The sequence below is a fragment of the Labrus bergylta genome, chromosome 6 (assembly GCF_963930695.1).
Source record: "Labrus bergylta chromosome 6, fLabBer1.1, whole genome shotgun sequence".
Classification (NCBI taxonomy): Eukaryota; Metazoa; Chordata; class Actinopteri; order Labriformes; family Labridae; genus Labrus; species Labrus bergylta.
In genome coordinates, this window is record NC_089200.1 from 4,566,235 (window position 1) to 4,582,012 (window position 15,778).

Below are 15,778 nucleotides of genomic sequence, written 5' to 3' on the forward strand. Positions count from 1 at the left end.
TCTGCACAGTTAGTCCAAAAACAATGCCACAGCGTATACAAACATCTGATTACACTAATATTTAGAGTAAAAAGTTTATTTACCTGGATCTGAATATGGGGTTTGTCCACTGTGTGTTCTCCCAGCTACAGTCCATGGCGTTGATGTCACCGTTGGTTACACAGGTTATATCAATGGAAGCTCCTGAAACACAAAGGTAGAAACAAACAAAGAACCATACCATCAAAATAACAAACTTCACCTGAGGTAGCCTCTGTGTAGCGGCACTATTTTTACATCTTTGTTCACGGCAGCGGAAAAAAACAACAATAAAGGGAGAGGGACTTCTGAAACTCAGAGGTGAAATGCTGACTCTTAAACTGAACAGAAATGAAGTCCTTGTTATGTTGCATATAAAACGTTACTATCGTATTATGTTCAGTGTATTGGTTATTTGTGCATGCAAACAAAAAAAACTGAATTCTCAAACAAAATGCCCTATGGGGGGAAAAAAGAAAGTGGGTTTGTATGATGGACCCAAAACAGATGTTCTTTTCATCTCTCAAATCTTGAGAGAACAACGGGGACTTCTCGTTATCACAGGAGAGTAGAGTAAAAAAAAAAATGCATGGCTGCATGTCCACTTAGGGCTTCCATATAAATAAAAATACAAATCAAGCAGTTAATTAATTTTTGGATTGCGTCAATTCATAACAGCTGTTATCTCGGGAAACTTTAGAGAAAGAAACAGGTCCAGACCGAACTCTTTGTTATTTTAAAATGAATACAAATTAAAAACAAATAAATTAAAGAATAACTGTTAAATGAATCTAATCATGCTAAACAATATAAATAGATCCATCATTAAGCTTTTCCATTATTTCCACACTCAGCTCACCCTCTACATAGATCTGGCTGTACGGGATGTTCCACTCCTGAGTACACTGCAGCAGGTCGTACAGGCGAGTCTCAGAAGGACGCACTGTGATCTGGCTGACCTGGTTTGAGAAAGAAAAAGGTCAGGATCTCTTAGAATACGTTTCTAAAGATACACAGGGAAGTCATTTAACTTCGGGTCCAAGAGAGATAAACAAAGCAGAGGGAGGGTGTGTTTGGTTACCCAGCGGTTGACCGGATGGTACTGGCTGTGGTGAAGCTGCTGCTGGAAGTTGAGGACCCACACGGCCATGCTGGCGTTGATGTCGTGGTCGTTGAACACGCAGTACACCGTCACGTTCTCCCCCGGCTTGGCCAACACTTTCTCCGGGATGTAGCTCACCCCTGTACACATGAAGACACAGATCAGGTTTCTGTCAGGTAAAAAGTTTGTTATCGTATTGCTGACAGTGAGTAATAAAAAAATAAATTACAGTTCTTACAAGATGTTTGCACATAATAAAATATATACTTTCATTTTATAACGAAATATAAATATCATGTTTAATTTGAAAGAGCTTTTCTTCTTATAACCATGTGCTATGTATATTATGTTTTGATCCAGCAGATGTCGCCCTTGAGCACCAGCATGAAACCAAAACAACTCGCGCTGCATTGTTGTGTTAGCATGCTAATGCTAGTGATCTTTATGATGCTCGTATCTTCACACTGCATGTAAATTTACCTGAAATGAGCGTGATCTAGAAACACAGTTAAGCAGTGAGTACAGTATGTTATTCTTCTTTTCTCTAGTCCCTCAATTAAACAACTTTTATAAACGAGGGGAGGAGTCAGCCGGCCGTCTCGACGATGTAAACAAACAGAAGATAGGACTCTGAAAACTCTGAAAACATCACAGACAGTGGGACTCGGGTGTTACACCCATTGTAGACAGTCATGACTCACAGAGTTATTTTCAGAGGATATACTTGATTTCTACATTTAAGTGTGAAAAATCACATATAAAGCCTTTAAATGAAAATAAAAAATACTTAAAATAGGGTATTTTGTTGTTATAATGTGAAACACAATACAACCAGGTTATTGTTAAAACAAGAAAATATTATTGTTTTTTTAACATGACAGGTTTGTATGTCCTGCTGCAGTCAGACTGTTTCACTAAGCCTGCTCCCAGGAGATATAACATCATATAAATATCATTCACATAATTCACTCCAACCTCTCGTGCTATAGTATCATATTACAATAACCTCTGATGCTTATGTGCAATAATAAACGGAACTTATTTGGTGCAAAAACAACTTTATGTGCATGATAGTCGAACTTTTCAATGATTTTTGTTGACGCATGATCTGAAGGGCGTGTGAGGGTGTGAGGAGGACTATGATCCAAACACCTCCACAGACGCAGCCAGCCAACAAAACAAAAGGAATGTGACTCACACACACGCAGGTGAGCAGAGCAACAAAAGGAAAGCCTCAAATTAATCAGACAAGATGTTTCATGCATCATGGTTGTTCACAGTATTTATATACAGCTGATATGCATTAAGAAACTTTCTGAGAGTCATGACTTTAGTTGACCTTGATCTGTCACGTTATTTACTTTTGTGGCAGTGTTTCTGTCGGCAACAGAAAAGTTATTGTTGCTTGTGTTGATGAGATGACTCAGAGTCTTTAAACTTTTATCCTCATCATCATGACGCACTGACATGACAGCTTTTTGGACCAGGATCAACGACAGAAGATGAGCAACACATGCACGGGTACACAAACTAGAAAACAGCGACCAGCAGACAGTTTCAAATATAACTCTTTTCAATAACGTGGCGGATGCAGACGGTCCCTTGCAAACCTTGTACTCAGGTTTATTCATGCCGGATATCCACAAACTTTTTCTCTGCAGTATTTGATGAACTTAAAAAAAGGATTCAAACGTAGTGATCGATCCAAAACCCCTTTCTAACATGTTTCAGCCTCACTTAACAAGGAGCTTTAAGCTGAATCTGTCCACGTCATAGATTTTAGATTCCTGCTTCATTTAAGTATTTTGAATTAGAAACACAATCATCTCGTCTTTTAATCAGTCGATTGAGGTTATTGTTAAACTTGAAAACATTCTTTAAGGATAGTTTAAAAAACATTTTGACCATTTTTATATCTTAAAGACACTCCTGATATCATGTCCGGCATCAGGTCAGCTGATTTTTACCTCTGGTTGCATTTCCCCTCTTATTTGTTCTGTTTTTATCACCCCAGTTCTTGCCTCCTTACACTGGCTGCCAGTCAAGCTGAGGATTGATTTTAAAATACTTCTGACTGTGTTTAAGGCATTAAATGGACTTGACCCCGCCTACCTCTCAGAACTCCTGTGTCCATAATCAGCCGGTGAGAGATCTTCAGTCATCAGCACAAAACCTTTCTGTCACTGCCTAGATCGAGGACAAGTTGCAATGGGGCTTTTTCTATTGCAGGACCAAAACTGTGGAACTCTTTGCCCCCAGACATCCGTCTCTCTCCCATAATTGGTGTTTTTAAAACTCGCCTTTAGACATATTTTAACTCAATTGCCTTTAATGTTCAGTAACCCATCAAGCACAAAAACCCATAGCTCTGTTAGTCTTGTGTTACACTGGAATTAACTGTCACTTGTTCTCTTCTTTTTTTATTGTTGTTGTTCTTGTCTGTTACTTTCTAATGCTTTGTTTCTGCGATGTTCAGCACTTTGGATCAACTATGTTGTGTTTAAAGTTAAAGTTGTGCTTCTGCCTGTCTTTGTTTTAGCACATTTATAATTGATTCTGTTGAAAATATGTGAAAACATAGAAAAATCCAATAAGAGCAGTTTGCTGTCATGACAACATAAAGCCCTTTCACTGATGTAATACTCTTTAATAAGAATCCCTCAGGCTGAAGCAAACATTTAATGAGCAGTCTGATGTTACAGCGAACACACTAAGACTGAAAGAAGACATGAACAAAATGATAGCCTCTTGTGTTAAAAGGATAATTAAGAGATGGCAACACATGACTCAATACAGACTTTCAACATTTTTAAGCTACTGTTATAAAATCTACTCGTGATTTGATGGTGCACGTTCAGCTCTTTGCATTTCAATCAGTCCGTTGTGTCACATTGTGAGATTTGTAGCTGGACACTAACTTGCATAACGACCTCTGAATCCACGGCTAATGGCACGGACCGTATTGAAATGAGCTCTTCATTAACAGTTTGAGCTAATGAGGTCTACTGGTTTTAATGGTTTAGCATGGACGTTCATCATCCTGAGAGTTGATTGAGGTCCTTGGTGAATCCTCATCTGCAGGACCACTCAGAGAAACTGGCCGCTGAATTGCAGCCATCAGGAAAGGTTCGAAATGTTACCCAGCCGGTTCATTGTAAAATGGTGAAATTATGTATTTACACTCCCTGATTTTAGACTTTGAAAGTTGGAAATAAAAATGCATCCCAGTCTCTGGATTTGTGAGTGGTTCTGGTTTATCTAAGTTCAATATGGTCAAAATGATGAATCAAATAAATCAGCCATGCTAGCTCTTTAAATAATGTGTTCATTGGCTTAGTTTAAAATGTTTATGTTAATATTTGCTACAAAGGGGCGCTGGTGGTGCAGTGGTTAGTGCACGCGCCCCATGTACGGAGGCTGTTGTCTCAAGCAGCAGCCCGGGTTCACCTCCCATCTGTGGCTTCTTTCCTGCATGTCATTCCCCACTCTCTCTCTCTCCCAGATTTCCGACTCTATCCACTGTCCTATCTCTCCATTAAAGGCATAAAAAGCCCCAAAAAAAAAAAAAATATATATATATATATATTTTTTTTTTTTTTTTTTTTTTTTTTGCTGCAAAAATAAGCTCTAAAAATAAAATTCAAATAAAGACAAGAGAATGGTTGTTTGTTTTTTTCAGGTACAGTATGTGGTCATAAAACCGAGAAGTGGGAGTGAAGTAAAACTTTGATGTGATGTTTTTATGTTGAGTAAATACCAGCTGGTCAGTAAAGACATCACAACTGATCCTTTGTTGACGGCGACTGTCTGAAACAATCAACCAGCGTACCTTACCTTTTCTAAAGCCACGCTTGCATGAGATGTCAATTATTTTGTGCTAAATAAAAATAATAAGGGGATCGTCTTACTGTCCAGGTAGATGTGGTGAGGTTCACTCCAGTCGCTCCACAGAGGAGGCGTGACCAGGCCGGAGCAACGAACCTGGACGGTGTAATTCAGTCTGGGCTTCAGGTCCAAAGACAACCGGGGTTCTCCAGGTGCTGACAACACCTAGATACAGGAGAGAGAGAGAGAGAGAGAGAGAGAGAGAGAGAGAGAGAGAAGAGAGAGAGAGAGAGAGGAAAGAGAAAGAGAGAGAGGGAGAAAGAGAGAGAGGGAGGAAAGAGAAAGAGAGAGAGGGAGAAAGAGAGAGAGGGAGAGAGAGAGCGAGAGAGAGAGAGAAGAGAGAGAAAAGAGAAAGAGAGAGAGGGAGAAAGAGAGAGAGGGAGAGAGAGGGAGAAAGAGAGAGAGGGAAGAGAAAGAGAGAAAGAGAGGGAGAGAAAGAGAAAAAAAGAGAGAGAGAGGGAGAGAGAGAGAGAGAGAGAGAGAGAAAGAGAGAGAGAGTCAACATTCACTCAAACACGAGCTAGGAGAGTTGGGTGTGTTTGCACATGAGAACGATGACCTCATCACATCCATCATCACAACCTGATTGTGGTTGCTGGTTCGTGTCTCATTAAGAGTAACTGTTTCCAAAACTCAGCCAGAAGTGAACAGAGTGTCTAGACACCTGCTACTTTCTCACATGTCAAATCCACACTCTGCAGCTAACAGAGGTAGGCCATTTGCTAGGCTGGTTTTAACAAAATCTGTTTTAACAAAATAAAATCTATAAAAGAAAAAAAAAAAATCATTCTGCTTATGAACTAAAAGCTGCACTGGAGAGACCTGAAAGTCATTCACACTGCTGAGATTATTTTTTATTATTTGTTCATAGTTGAAATATTATTTTTTATCCTGCTTTTCCACACTTTGATTTTACTTTGAAAGTCTCTGTTTGCAGTTTGCACAACATATTACTTTGCATGTCAGTCCATGCTTAAACAGGAATCCGTTCTCTAATCCTCTTTAAAAAGTTTATTTTGAAAGTTTCTCCTGAGTCGAGTTAAGGGTCTAAAGATAATCCTTCAATTGATGAAGTGTCTTGAGGCAAAACCATATTTTATTCATGTGTCCATAGGAGTCTTTAACAATAAGTCCAAAGTCTGGCCCCTGGATGAATCATGGAGCTTCTGATCCACTGCTGAACACTGAGTGTACTGTTGAATGTTAAGTACAATGTATGAGGCTGTAAAAACTGACTGAGAACATGTCACGCTAAATAAACACAAAGTCTCTACAGTGGAAATGATTGCTTAGTAAAAAGCAGCACTGCAAAGAAGGGCAAATAATGTTTTTCTTCTCCTACTGATGCAGGATGATTAGTAATCTGGAGCAGACTTAGTGATGGTGACAATTAGTCAACTGATCGCATATCCTTAGTTATTAAAGTCTTTAAATGTGATTATTCACACTTAAATATAATATAAATCAAGATTATCCTCTGAAAATAACTCTGTGAGTCATGACTGTCTACAATGAGTGTAACACCCGAGTCCCACTGTCTGTGATGTTTTCAGAGTTTTCAGAGTCCTATCTTCACTTTGTTTACATCGCCCGGACGGCCGGCTGACTCCTCCCCTCGTGTATAAAAGTTGTTTAATTGAGGGACTAGAGAAAAGAAGAATAACATACTGTACTCACTGCTTAACTGTGTTTCTAGATCACGCTCATTTCAGGTAAATTTACATGCAGTGTGAAGATACCAGCATAATAAAGATCGCTAGCATTAGCATGCTAACACAACAATGCAGCGCGAGTTGTTTTGGTTTCATGCTGGTGCTCAAGGGCGACATCTGCTGGATCAAAAAAATCGCATATAAAGCCTTTCATGGTAGAAGTAACTATCTAGATTAATTGACAGCCAATAATAACAACATGCAGGTTGCTAGGTTGTCAAAAAAAAAAGCACATAACGAGCTACCCGCTAACCTTATTGTTATTGTTTAGATCACATGACTCACAGAGAAAGATGATGTTTACCTGCCAGGCCGGGTGATGGCTGTTGGAGGAGTATCTGACCTCGTATCTCAGCGGGCCGGAGACGAGGTCTGACGGGTCTTCCCAGTGTAAAATGAGCTCCGCCTCAATGGTCTGGATGTGTGACAGGTTGACTGGAGGACTTGGTCTCACTGTGGGGGGATAAAGGGACCGTCTCAAACACAGGTGAACACACATATGAAGCACAATCAGTATACATCGGACAGATGATCTGCATTTACAAAGCCACTTGAATCCTTCTTTAATATCAAGTGACATTTAATTAAAGCTTACTAAATCCTGTGGATTATTACACAACAGGTAGAGTATCACATTTGCCTTTTTTGATGATAAAATTACAATATGAGCAAGTGAGCCCCTTTCTGAGTATTTATATCTGAGGTGTTCATTTGCTGTCTCTAAGAGAACATGATGACATAACAGCACTGTACATCTGAAGGTGACAGATACTGTAATTACTCCTCTTTTCAGACAATGGAGATCAATACTGTCCTAACCCTTATGCTAGGATTATCCATATTAGAAACATAAATCTGACGCATCTTGAGCTCAGCGTTGATGAAAAATATTGAGAGAAGATGATTTCATTTGTCTTGAAAATGTTCTTTCCCTTTTGGTCTTTACATAGATATATATTAAATATGATGCCGGCACATAAATGTCAATAATTGAACAAATGAACGATCAGTGCAGTCAGTGCAAAGGGTTTCATACTGAGCCCGAGTGATGATTTCCGGTTGCTTTCAGAGATGTAAATCAACAATAAGATTAACTGTTATTTAATGAGGTGAAGCGCAGATAAGTGCATCAATCAATTGTGACAATTACACAAAGAGATAATTGTGTCTCGCACAGCCTGGAGGCTAACTCTGATGCCTGCTGGGGAGAGAAGAGATTACTCAACATTATGAGTAACAGCTCAAATATTTATTTTCCACGCTCCCATCGGGGGAACAGACAGGCTTCTTGTTCTCACCTGAAGGACTAATTTGAACATGTTACCCAAAGGAGATGCACAAACTGATGACCTTGTTATATGATCATATTATAACAAATGACTGTTACTAAAAGTAGCATCCAACTGAGCTGCTGTAAAGCTGCTGCTGTAGCATTCTGTCCTCAAAAGACAGAATCCAGCAACTACAGAAGCAGTGAATAGAGGACAAAAAGGGAGGTTAAAGTTTGCAAGTAAGGTTTTAGTGCTCGTATTTTATGTCTTTGGAGGCTTTCAGTTTGGTGAATATGCGGACAAAGTAACATCTCATCTCATCTTGTGCATCCATTTTCGATCGTGATAAAACTAGGATCAACTTTAGAGATGATTTTGAAAAATAGAGAATGTTTAGAACGCAAAAAGGTTTCAAGAACGATGCAGAGCTGGCTAAACACTGAAGCTTCCGTATCCACGATTGATGGAAATGAGCTACTTAGCTAAATCTGGTACAAAGCATCTCTTCTCTTTTGAGACTAATGGTTTTTTTGTACATTCAGATTAAAGATGCACAAGCAGAGAGTTTTCACCATTCAGCAGTGCTTTATGTTACATACTAATGTGTTGAATAATGATTTGATTTGTTTATTCCAAACATGTAATATATATGGAAGCCCATTTCCGCCAGTAAAAAAAAAAAAAAAATGTAAATTTGGCATAATTTTGACTTTTTATCTCAGAATTTTGACTTTTTATCTCATTATTATGACTTTATTATCTCATAATTTCGAAAAATCTCAACAAAGTCAAGTTTTCATTTTAATTTTTTTAACTGGCGGAAATGGGCTTCCATAAATATAAGACAAAGCTGAACATAAAAAGAAAAAAACAGACAGAAAATAAATAATAATTACAAACAGTGGAAAGTATAATTCAGAAAAAAAACAAAAAAATGTGGAAGCTCTGCTAGTTTAAATTACATGTCCCCCACCCCATCTTCATCTATTCAACTAGCTTGTATTATATTTGTAAATTATGACTATGATATAATATAATATAATATAATATAATATATAAATGTATCATGAAATGCATACCACATTCAAATTGACGGGTTAAGGTGTTGTTCATTAATACTAAGGTTTCCTGAACCACCACAGACACTGGTCTACTGGAATACCCCAGTGGGTCATTTACACAAACTCCTCAGTTTCTGTCCTGCTTGGTCAGTTTTTCTTAAAGGTTTAGTTGAACCATGAAAAGTCTCTGTCACTGTGGATGTCTCACACACACACACACACACACACACACACACACACACACACACACACACACACACACACACACACACACACACACACACACACACACACACACAGGACAAGGTCACAGCCCAGCAGCTCTCCACTATTCCAGTCATGTTCGCCGATCACAACAGAATGAAAACCCTCGCCCTTATCCGTCCAGATTCATCTAGTTCAAAGTGGAAGTCGTGAAATACGTAGGTGTTTTAAAGCTTGAGGAGACCTACATCATTTCAGCACACGGCTGGATTTATATTTAGGGCTCAAATGTCGGGAACCGAGTGACTTTGAAAACCAAAGTGAATTCTGGGAACTTGCTTCTTTGATGTCTTACTGTAATGCACTTAAAAGTGTATGTAAGTAACAGATAAGTGAGGTCACACTTAAAACACATGAAACACCACCAAGTGTGATAATTGTGTTAACATTTTAAAGTCTTTGGAATAACTACTGAGAAATCTTTCTGTCAGTACCAGTATGTAACAGAAGATAGAACAATAATTCAGGAGAGGAGAGGGGAGAGGAGAGGAGAGGAGAGGAGAGGAGAGGAGAGGAGAGAAGGGGAGAGGAGGGCAGAGGAGAGGAGAGGGGAGAGGAGAGGAGAGGAGAGGAGAGGAGAGGAGAGGAGAGGAGAGGAGAAGGTCACTTTGAATTAAACACAATTCTATCACCTGTGCCTCTTTCAAAGTTGATTCCTCATCCTCTTACTATTACCAGAGGGTGAAGAACATGTCTGTTTTTTTAAAGTTTATTAATTGTTTTGACTATTTATGGCCGTTATTTTTGTAAATTTACTTAAATTGTACATTACAGATTTAAAGAGTGGAAACATTTATCAGACTGACTAAAACAAAGAATGAGACAAAAGGAAAAACTTACCAGGTCGAGGGGGAATCCTGAGAAGGACTGGCGGGACTACGGTGTCGGAGATGCTGACGGTTACCATGGTGACGAAGCTTGTTGCGGCGTCGAGAGGGAGCGAACAAGTGAAGGAATCCTCGGACGTACAGAATACAGGATTATAAGAGGTGGACTCTTCTTCGTCTGACCTGGAAATGGTTTGCGAGAAATTCTTCAGTCAACCTGTTGTTTAAAGTTATGTATGTTTATACTGTAAGGTCCAATAAACAGCAAAAAGGGGGAACAACATGTTAGAAGTACTGGTGTTGTTTACATAAATTATGACATTTATTGATGTCACAGTTAATCCCTGTGCCTTACTTTAGAAACTTTAGAAACTTTAGAAACTTTAGAAATGAAATTAGAATTCATTTTAGTTTTTTGTTGTTGTTGTTTTTCTCCTGTTCTGTTGGTCCTTTTGAGCCTGTGATATAATGTTGAAAATGAAAATAAAACGACCCTGATCAAAAAAAAGAAATTAAATTTGATTTTACTTTATTAACTCACCTTTACTAGTTCGTCTTTCCCGCACAGATAATGTTCACACAAATGTACGTTTAAAAAAAATATATGTCGGAGCTCAATCTTCACTTTATGGAACTTTTTGTTCGTCATTATTCACATAAGAAGTGAAGACCTCGAGCACATTGCAAAGTGGAAACTTAGCATTTCTTTTCAATTACATGACACCTGGACAGATCATCTGATGAAACATTCTGCTACATGAAGCTCCTTAACAGCTGAACTTAAAAGGAAAACAATTATCTGATTGTATTTACTATTCATTTATTGAACAACTCTTTAAAAACTGTCCAGTGTTTGGCATGTCTTATCGAGTAAATGTATCAGATCAATGGTGAACTGGTCTCTTTATTCTCACTACAGTAACAGCCTGGAGCCAGAGTGCTATCATGCAGCTTCCCATCTGCTGATCAAAGTTAATAACAAATACTCAACCCCCCCACTGAGCAGCCGGGAAGGGGTCAGAACAAAACACACAAACACAAACACACACAAGGATTCATTTGCACACACAGGGATAACAGTACAAGGAATAAACAGTAAAAAATAAAAAGGGCCAGCTTTATACTCACAACAGACGCTGTAAGCTAACCGCTATGGGACCCAGACCCACAGTGGTTAAGGTCGGAGTGTGAGACTGAAGGTCACAAGTTAGATTTTCCCAGTTGTCAATTCTGCACAGTACGTCCAAACAGGCGCCTGGGGAGAAATTACATTTGCATGTTAGATGGATGTTTAGTACCTCATGACACTGACCTCCTAATGAGGCCTTCTGAGAAAACAAGGGCGCTACATTTGCCATAGCAACCACCTCAATTTAGCCTGTTAGTGCGTAAGCATTATATTAGTAGGGCTGCACCAAGCAGCAACCTCTGGTGCTGAAAAATAGAGCCAATGGTGAAGTGCAAAAAACTGCAGTTCCTCGAGTGTCCACTTGAGTCCCATACAGCCCATATTAAAAATGACATCCTGACAGCAGAAACTATTACTATTCTTTTTATTTATTTAGTCTTTTTAAAAGACACTGTTTGGGGTCATTCTCCTCCACTTGACAGGACAGTGGACAGAGCAGGAAATCAGAAAGAAGAGGTGGTGTATGACCCAACCGCCGGGCCCTCAGCAGTTTACTTACCACATGCTGGTCACTACACAAATGAACATGAAAATGAATAAAATTAAAATAAATAAACACAAGGGACCTTGGAGTTGAATCACATTTCTAACTGGCCTCTTAAAGAAGTCGGGAGGCCTTTAGCTTCTCTGATTAATCATCATTGTTTGGCCCTTAAGCTGAAAAGTCTTCACTAATCACCATTGATTCTGGTGCGTCACAGCGCCTTCAAGATCAATGCAAAAAAACAAATCCTCCTCACCGCCCTCATGTTGTCTCCACGTCCGCCTTCACCTCCACACTGACAATATCATGAGCGTGTTTTTTTTTTTAAATTATGACTCACTTGAACTGGCCTTTGTTTGTTTTGGTACTTTCTGTTCTAGGTAAGACAACAGAGACGCTGAATGAGATGCTGAATGATTTCCTACACAGAGGAGGTGAGAAACAGATGGTTGGATTCTGTTGTGCTTGCTGATAAAAAAAGAGGGATCCCTGGGAGCCAGACCATCTTGTGAATTGATCACAGCACATCAGCACAAGAAGCCCGGAGGGATGGCAGCATCAAAGTCATTAAAGTGTAATGAGCCTGCCGGGCTGATCTTTGGGGGCATCTCTATCAGTGACTCTGACGAGCAGGAGTCACATCATACTGCTCCCCTGTTACTGCCAGTTCTTAGGATGACACGTGTACCTCTTGAATGTTATCTGGCAAATAGTCCCACAACTGCTCAAGTTCCTTACAGAACTCATTTTCTTAAAGAAGTCGAGCGTGGAATATCGCGAAACTATCAGCAATAATGCTCTCAAAATATCCTTCTACTACCTTCTAGCACTTTGATTACCAGTCACCCAAAAGAAATAAGAATTCTTGGTTACTGACACAAGCTTACAGATACTAAAGATCAATTAAACAGTCATCTTCATTTCATTTTATATTCACCTTTCGACTTCAGTAGCTGATTTAGGGACATTAATGTGGCTGATAAGCTATAGTGTGTTTTGTTCTAGTTATTATAAATATTAATATTATAATTATTATAAAAGGCTTTATAATAATTAAAGGCGATTTTTCACACTGAAATATAATATAAATCAAGTATATTCTCTGAAAATAACTCTGAGTCATGACTGTCTACAATGGGTGTAACACCCGAGTCCCACTGTCTGTGATGTTTTCAGAGTTTTCAGAGTCCTATCTTCACTTTGTTTACATCGCCAGGACAGCTGGCCAGCAGATATGTGTAAAAACAAGTGTTATTAAAACTCTTACCGGCAGAGGTCCCATGAGGGTGGGATCCAGTTGTGGAGCTCCTGAAGCTGCAGCGGGGATCATGTGGGAGGTTTGATTCAGAGCGGTTTGACCCCCGTGACTCTGTGTCCTCTCCCTCCACATTGAGGCGGCCTACAGGTGAGTCACAGCACAGCTCATCCTGCCATGGGAGGTCCAAGACATCTGAGCGGAGAGGGGAGACTTCCTTGGACTCTGAACACTGAACACCTGCGCAAAGACAAACAAGCAAGGTTAACGCCAGGTTGGAAACATGGACGAGAAAAAAAAAGAAGCTACAATCTGCACAAATACAACTGGGCAGTGGTTTGCTTTGAAGAATGAATTTCAGTTTCAGTCCCAATAAACATATTGTAAGAGCTAGAGCATGATTATACTGCAGGGTTGATATAGCCTCGGTTTAAGTGACAATCATTTTGACATTTATCTCTGTTTAGTTTTTACTTAAATCTTTTGCAGCATCATTCCTTTCAGTTATTATGGACGTTTTGTTTTTCTTTATTTTAAGCAAGACTCTGTTTGTTTCTCACATTGAGAGCCAGAGTAAGAGTCTTGAGAGTTCAAGCAAGATGTACAACTGATTCAGCCAGGTGAAAGTCACAATCGAGTATATGATGTAATACTCGTCATGTCAAAGGAGAGAGAGGTGTTTTTTTATTTTTGTGGAAATCACCACAGGAGCTGCACAAGGGAAATCTGTCGGTTGTTGCACGATGTATATTATGGAATCTAGTGTCAACACAGGTATAAGGCTGCTGTGTGCCCGGAGATTAAGTAGACTTACACATCGTGACCAGTATTACTTTTTCAGAATCTGAGTGCTGCTAAAATAGAAATGTCACGTACAAGCTGAGGTGAACTTTATACTCCTACTTTAAATGAATGAAAAGGCTCTTTTTTCTGGATTTAATGGAGTGTCGTTCAAGTCTTGGAGTGACATTTTGACACTTGTTAACATTAATATATCCACAATTGCATCTTCTAACTCTGACAGTTTTAGCTGTAATAATATTTTTTAGAATCTATCTGCCAGAGGACCAAAAAGCTCACAAAATCTACATTTTTTAGAGTAAAGTTCATGTTACAGCAGTTGTGTTGGACTGTGGGACTCACTGTGGGACAGCAGGAAAATATGCATCAGGACTGTCAACATCACAGACCAAGCCCTGCAGGGAAATGGAGAGAAAGGGGGGCGAGTGATGGAGAGAGGGGAAAGTGAGAAGGAAAACATGAGATTGCAGCTGTGTAAAGATGAAAAAACCTTACAGACAGGAAACGTGAGAAGGATAAAAAATACACAAAAGAATTGAGAGTGACACAGAAATCAAGGAAAGTCGAAGTTGGCAAATACTTAAATCTTAAATTATGGACAATTTTAGTTGGTGCAACTGCAAAAACTTTCAAGTGGGGACATGTATGAAGTTTGTTACTCATGATTGTATGTTTATTGAGCAAACTAAACTAAATACAATGAGGCTGACTGTGCAGAGAACAATTTTAAATACTAGTATAAAAGATTCATATAGAGCCTTTAACTGAAGAATAATATGTGCCTTTAAAAAGCTGAAGTGCAGGATTCATGTATTTATTCACTACAACTTTGGTGTCAGCTTCACCTCTTATCACACTTCCATCTTTTAACTTGTTTTCACCGCTGTTACATTAACCCACTGTCTTCTACTTCTGCTCCTTCTTCTTCTTCTTCTTCTTCTTCTTCTTCTTCTTCTATCCTGCTGTCAACTTCGTCTTTGGCCAATTCACCTCTGTTCACCTAACCCTCATTTCATGTCATGAGTGCCATCACAAGGAGTCACAAAGTATGCACACGGTGTACTGCTTTGGCAATATTTTCTCACACCCCTTCATATACATAATTATCCTATTTATTCACTTATTTTAAAGTTTTCCTCTTTTTTAATGTCTGGGTGATCAAGTATAATCAAAATGTAGTGCACTCTTAAAGGATATAATAAATACCATGAGGAAAGAAGTGGAGAACTGTGATTCATACTCGGGTGTTTTAGTGGCTCCTCATCATGAATTTGTCGGAAACAGGAGCGAGTTCTGCAAGCTAGGCATGATGCAACCGTCCATTAATGACATTAAAGGCTGAATGACTTTCTCCTGCTGTGATGACAAAAGAACTGGTGTGATGAGACATCAGTGGGAGGTGAAGCAGTGGAAGAGACTTTTGTATTTCACACAGTAACACAGTGACACAGTGGAGGAACTGGTGAACCGTTTTCTTTCTTCTTCTGTTAATGACTCATGTGGTAGAAAGTTGTGACACATGACGGGTCAGCAGTTCACATAAAACCACAACTTGTAACGTCTACTTTTGTTCAGGCACCTGCCTTGTTCATCCTCCTTGCCCATACCCATCTGTAAAACCAGCTCCATTACACTTCTCTATACTAAAGATGATTCTGATTCTGAGCGTTTTCAAATGAAATACTTTGAAGTGCCAGAGTTGTGCTCATATAGAAGAAACTGTTCCATCTCGTCTGAACGTCTTGCTGACGATTTGTGGTCACTAGTGAGACAGTACAAGTTGAGAGTGTGTGCACCATCAATCTTTCTTGATCGGCGCCTTGAGTCCAATATCTGATATGTAAAGTACGTCTCTGACACGATACTGATTTTAGATCGGATCTGTCCCATCTACTTCATTGTTATTTGA

General features: G+C 39.2%; 1 protein-coding gene across 3 annotated transcripts in view; it reads right to left on the bottom strand.

The window, feature by feature from the left end:
• lepr (leptin receptor) overlaps positions 1–15,778 on the bottom strand; it is a 54,759-nt gene that overhangs the window by 13,439 nt on the left and 25,542 nt on the right. For all 3 annotated transcript variants that reach the window (XM_065955600.1, XM_065955599.1, XM_065955598.1), the window contains exons 3-11: positions 14,212–14,264; positions 13,081–13,308; positions 11,269–11,395; positions 10,154–10,323; positions 7,022–7,170; positions 5,029–5,170; positions 1,100–1,260; positions 878–977; positions 84–183 (exon numbers count right to left, since the gene is read on the bottom strand). In XM_065955600.1, coding sequence (XP_065811672.1) covers positions 84–183; positions 878–977; positions 1,100–1,260; positions 5,029–5,170; positions 7,022–7,170; positions 10,154–10,323; positions 11,269–11,395; positions 13,081–13,308; positions 14,212–14,264 — 1,230 coding nt within the window. The remainder of the gene's footprint in view (positions 1–83; positions 184–877; positions 978–1,099; positions 1,261–5,028; positions 5,171–7,021; positions 7,171–10,153; positions 10,324–11,268; positions 11,396–13,080; positions 13,309–14,211; positions 14,265–15,778) is intronic.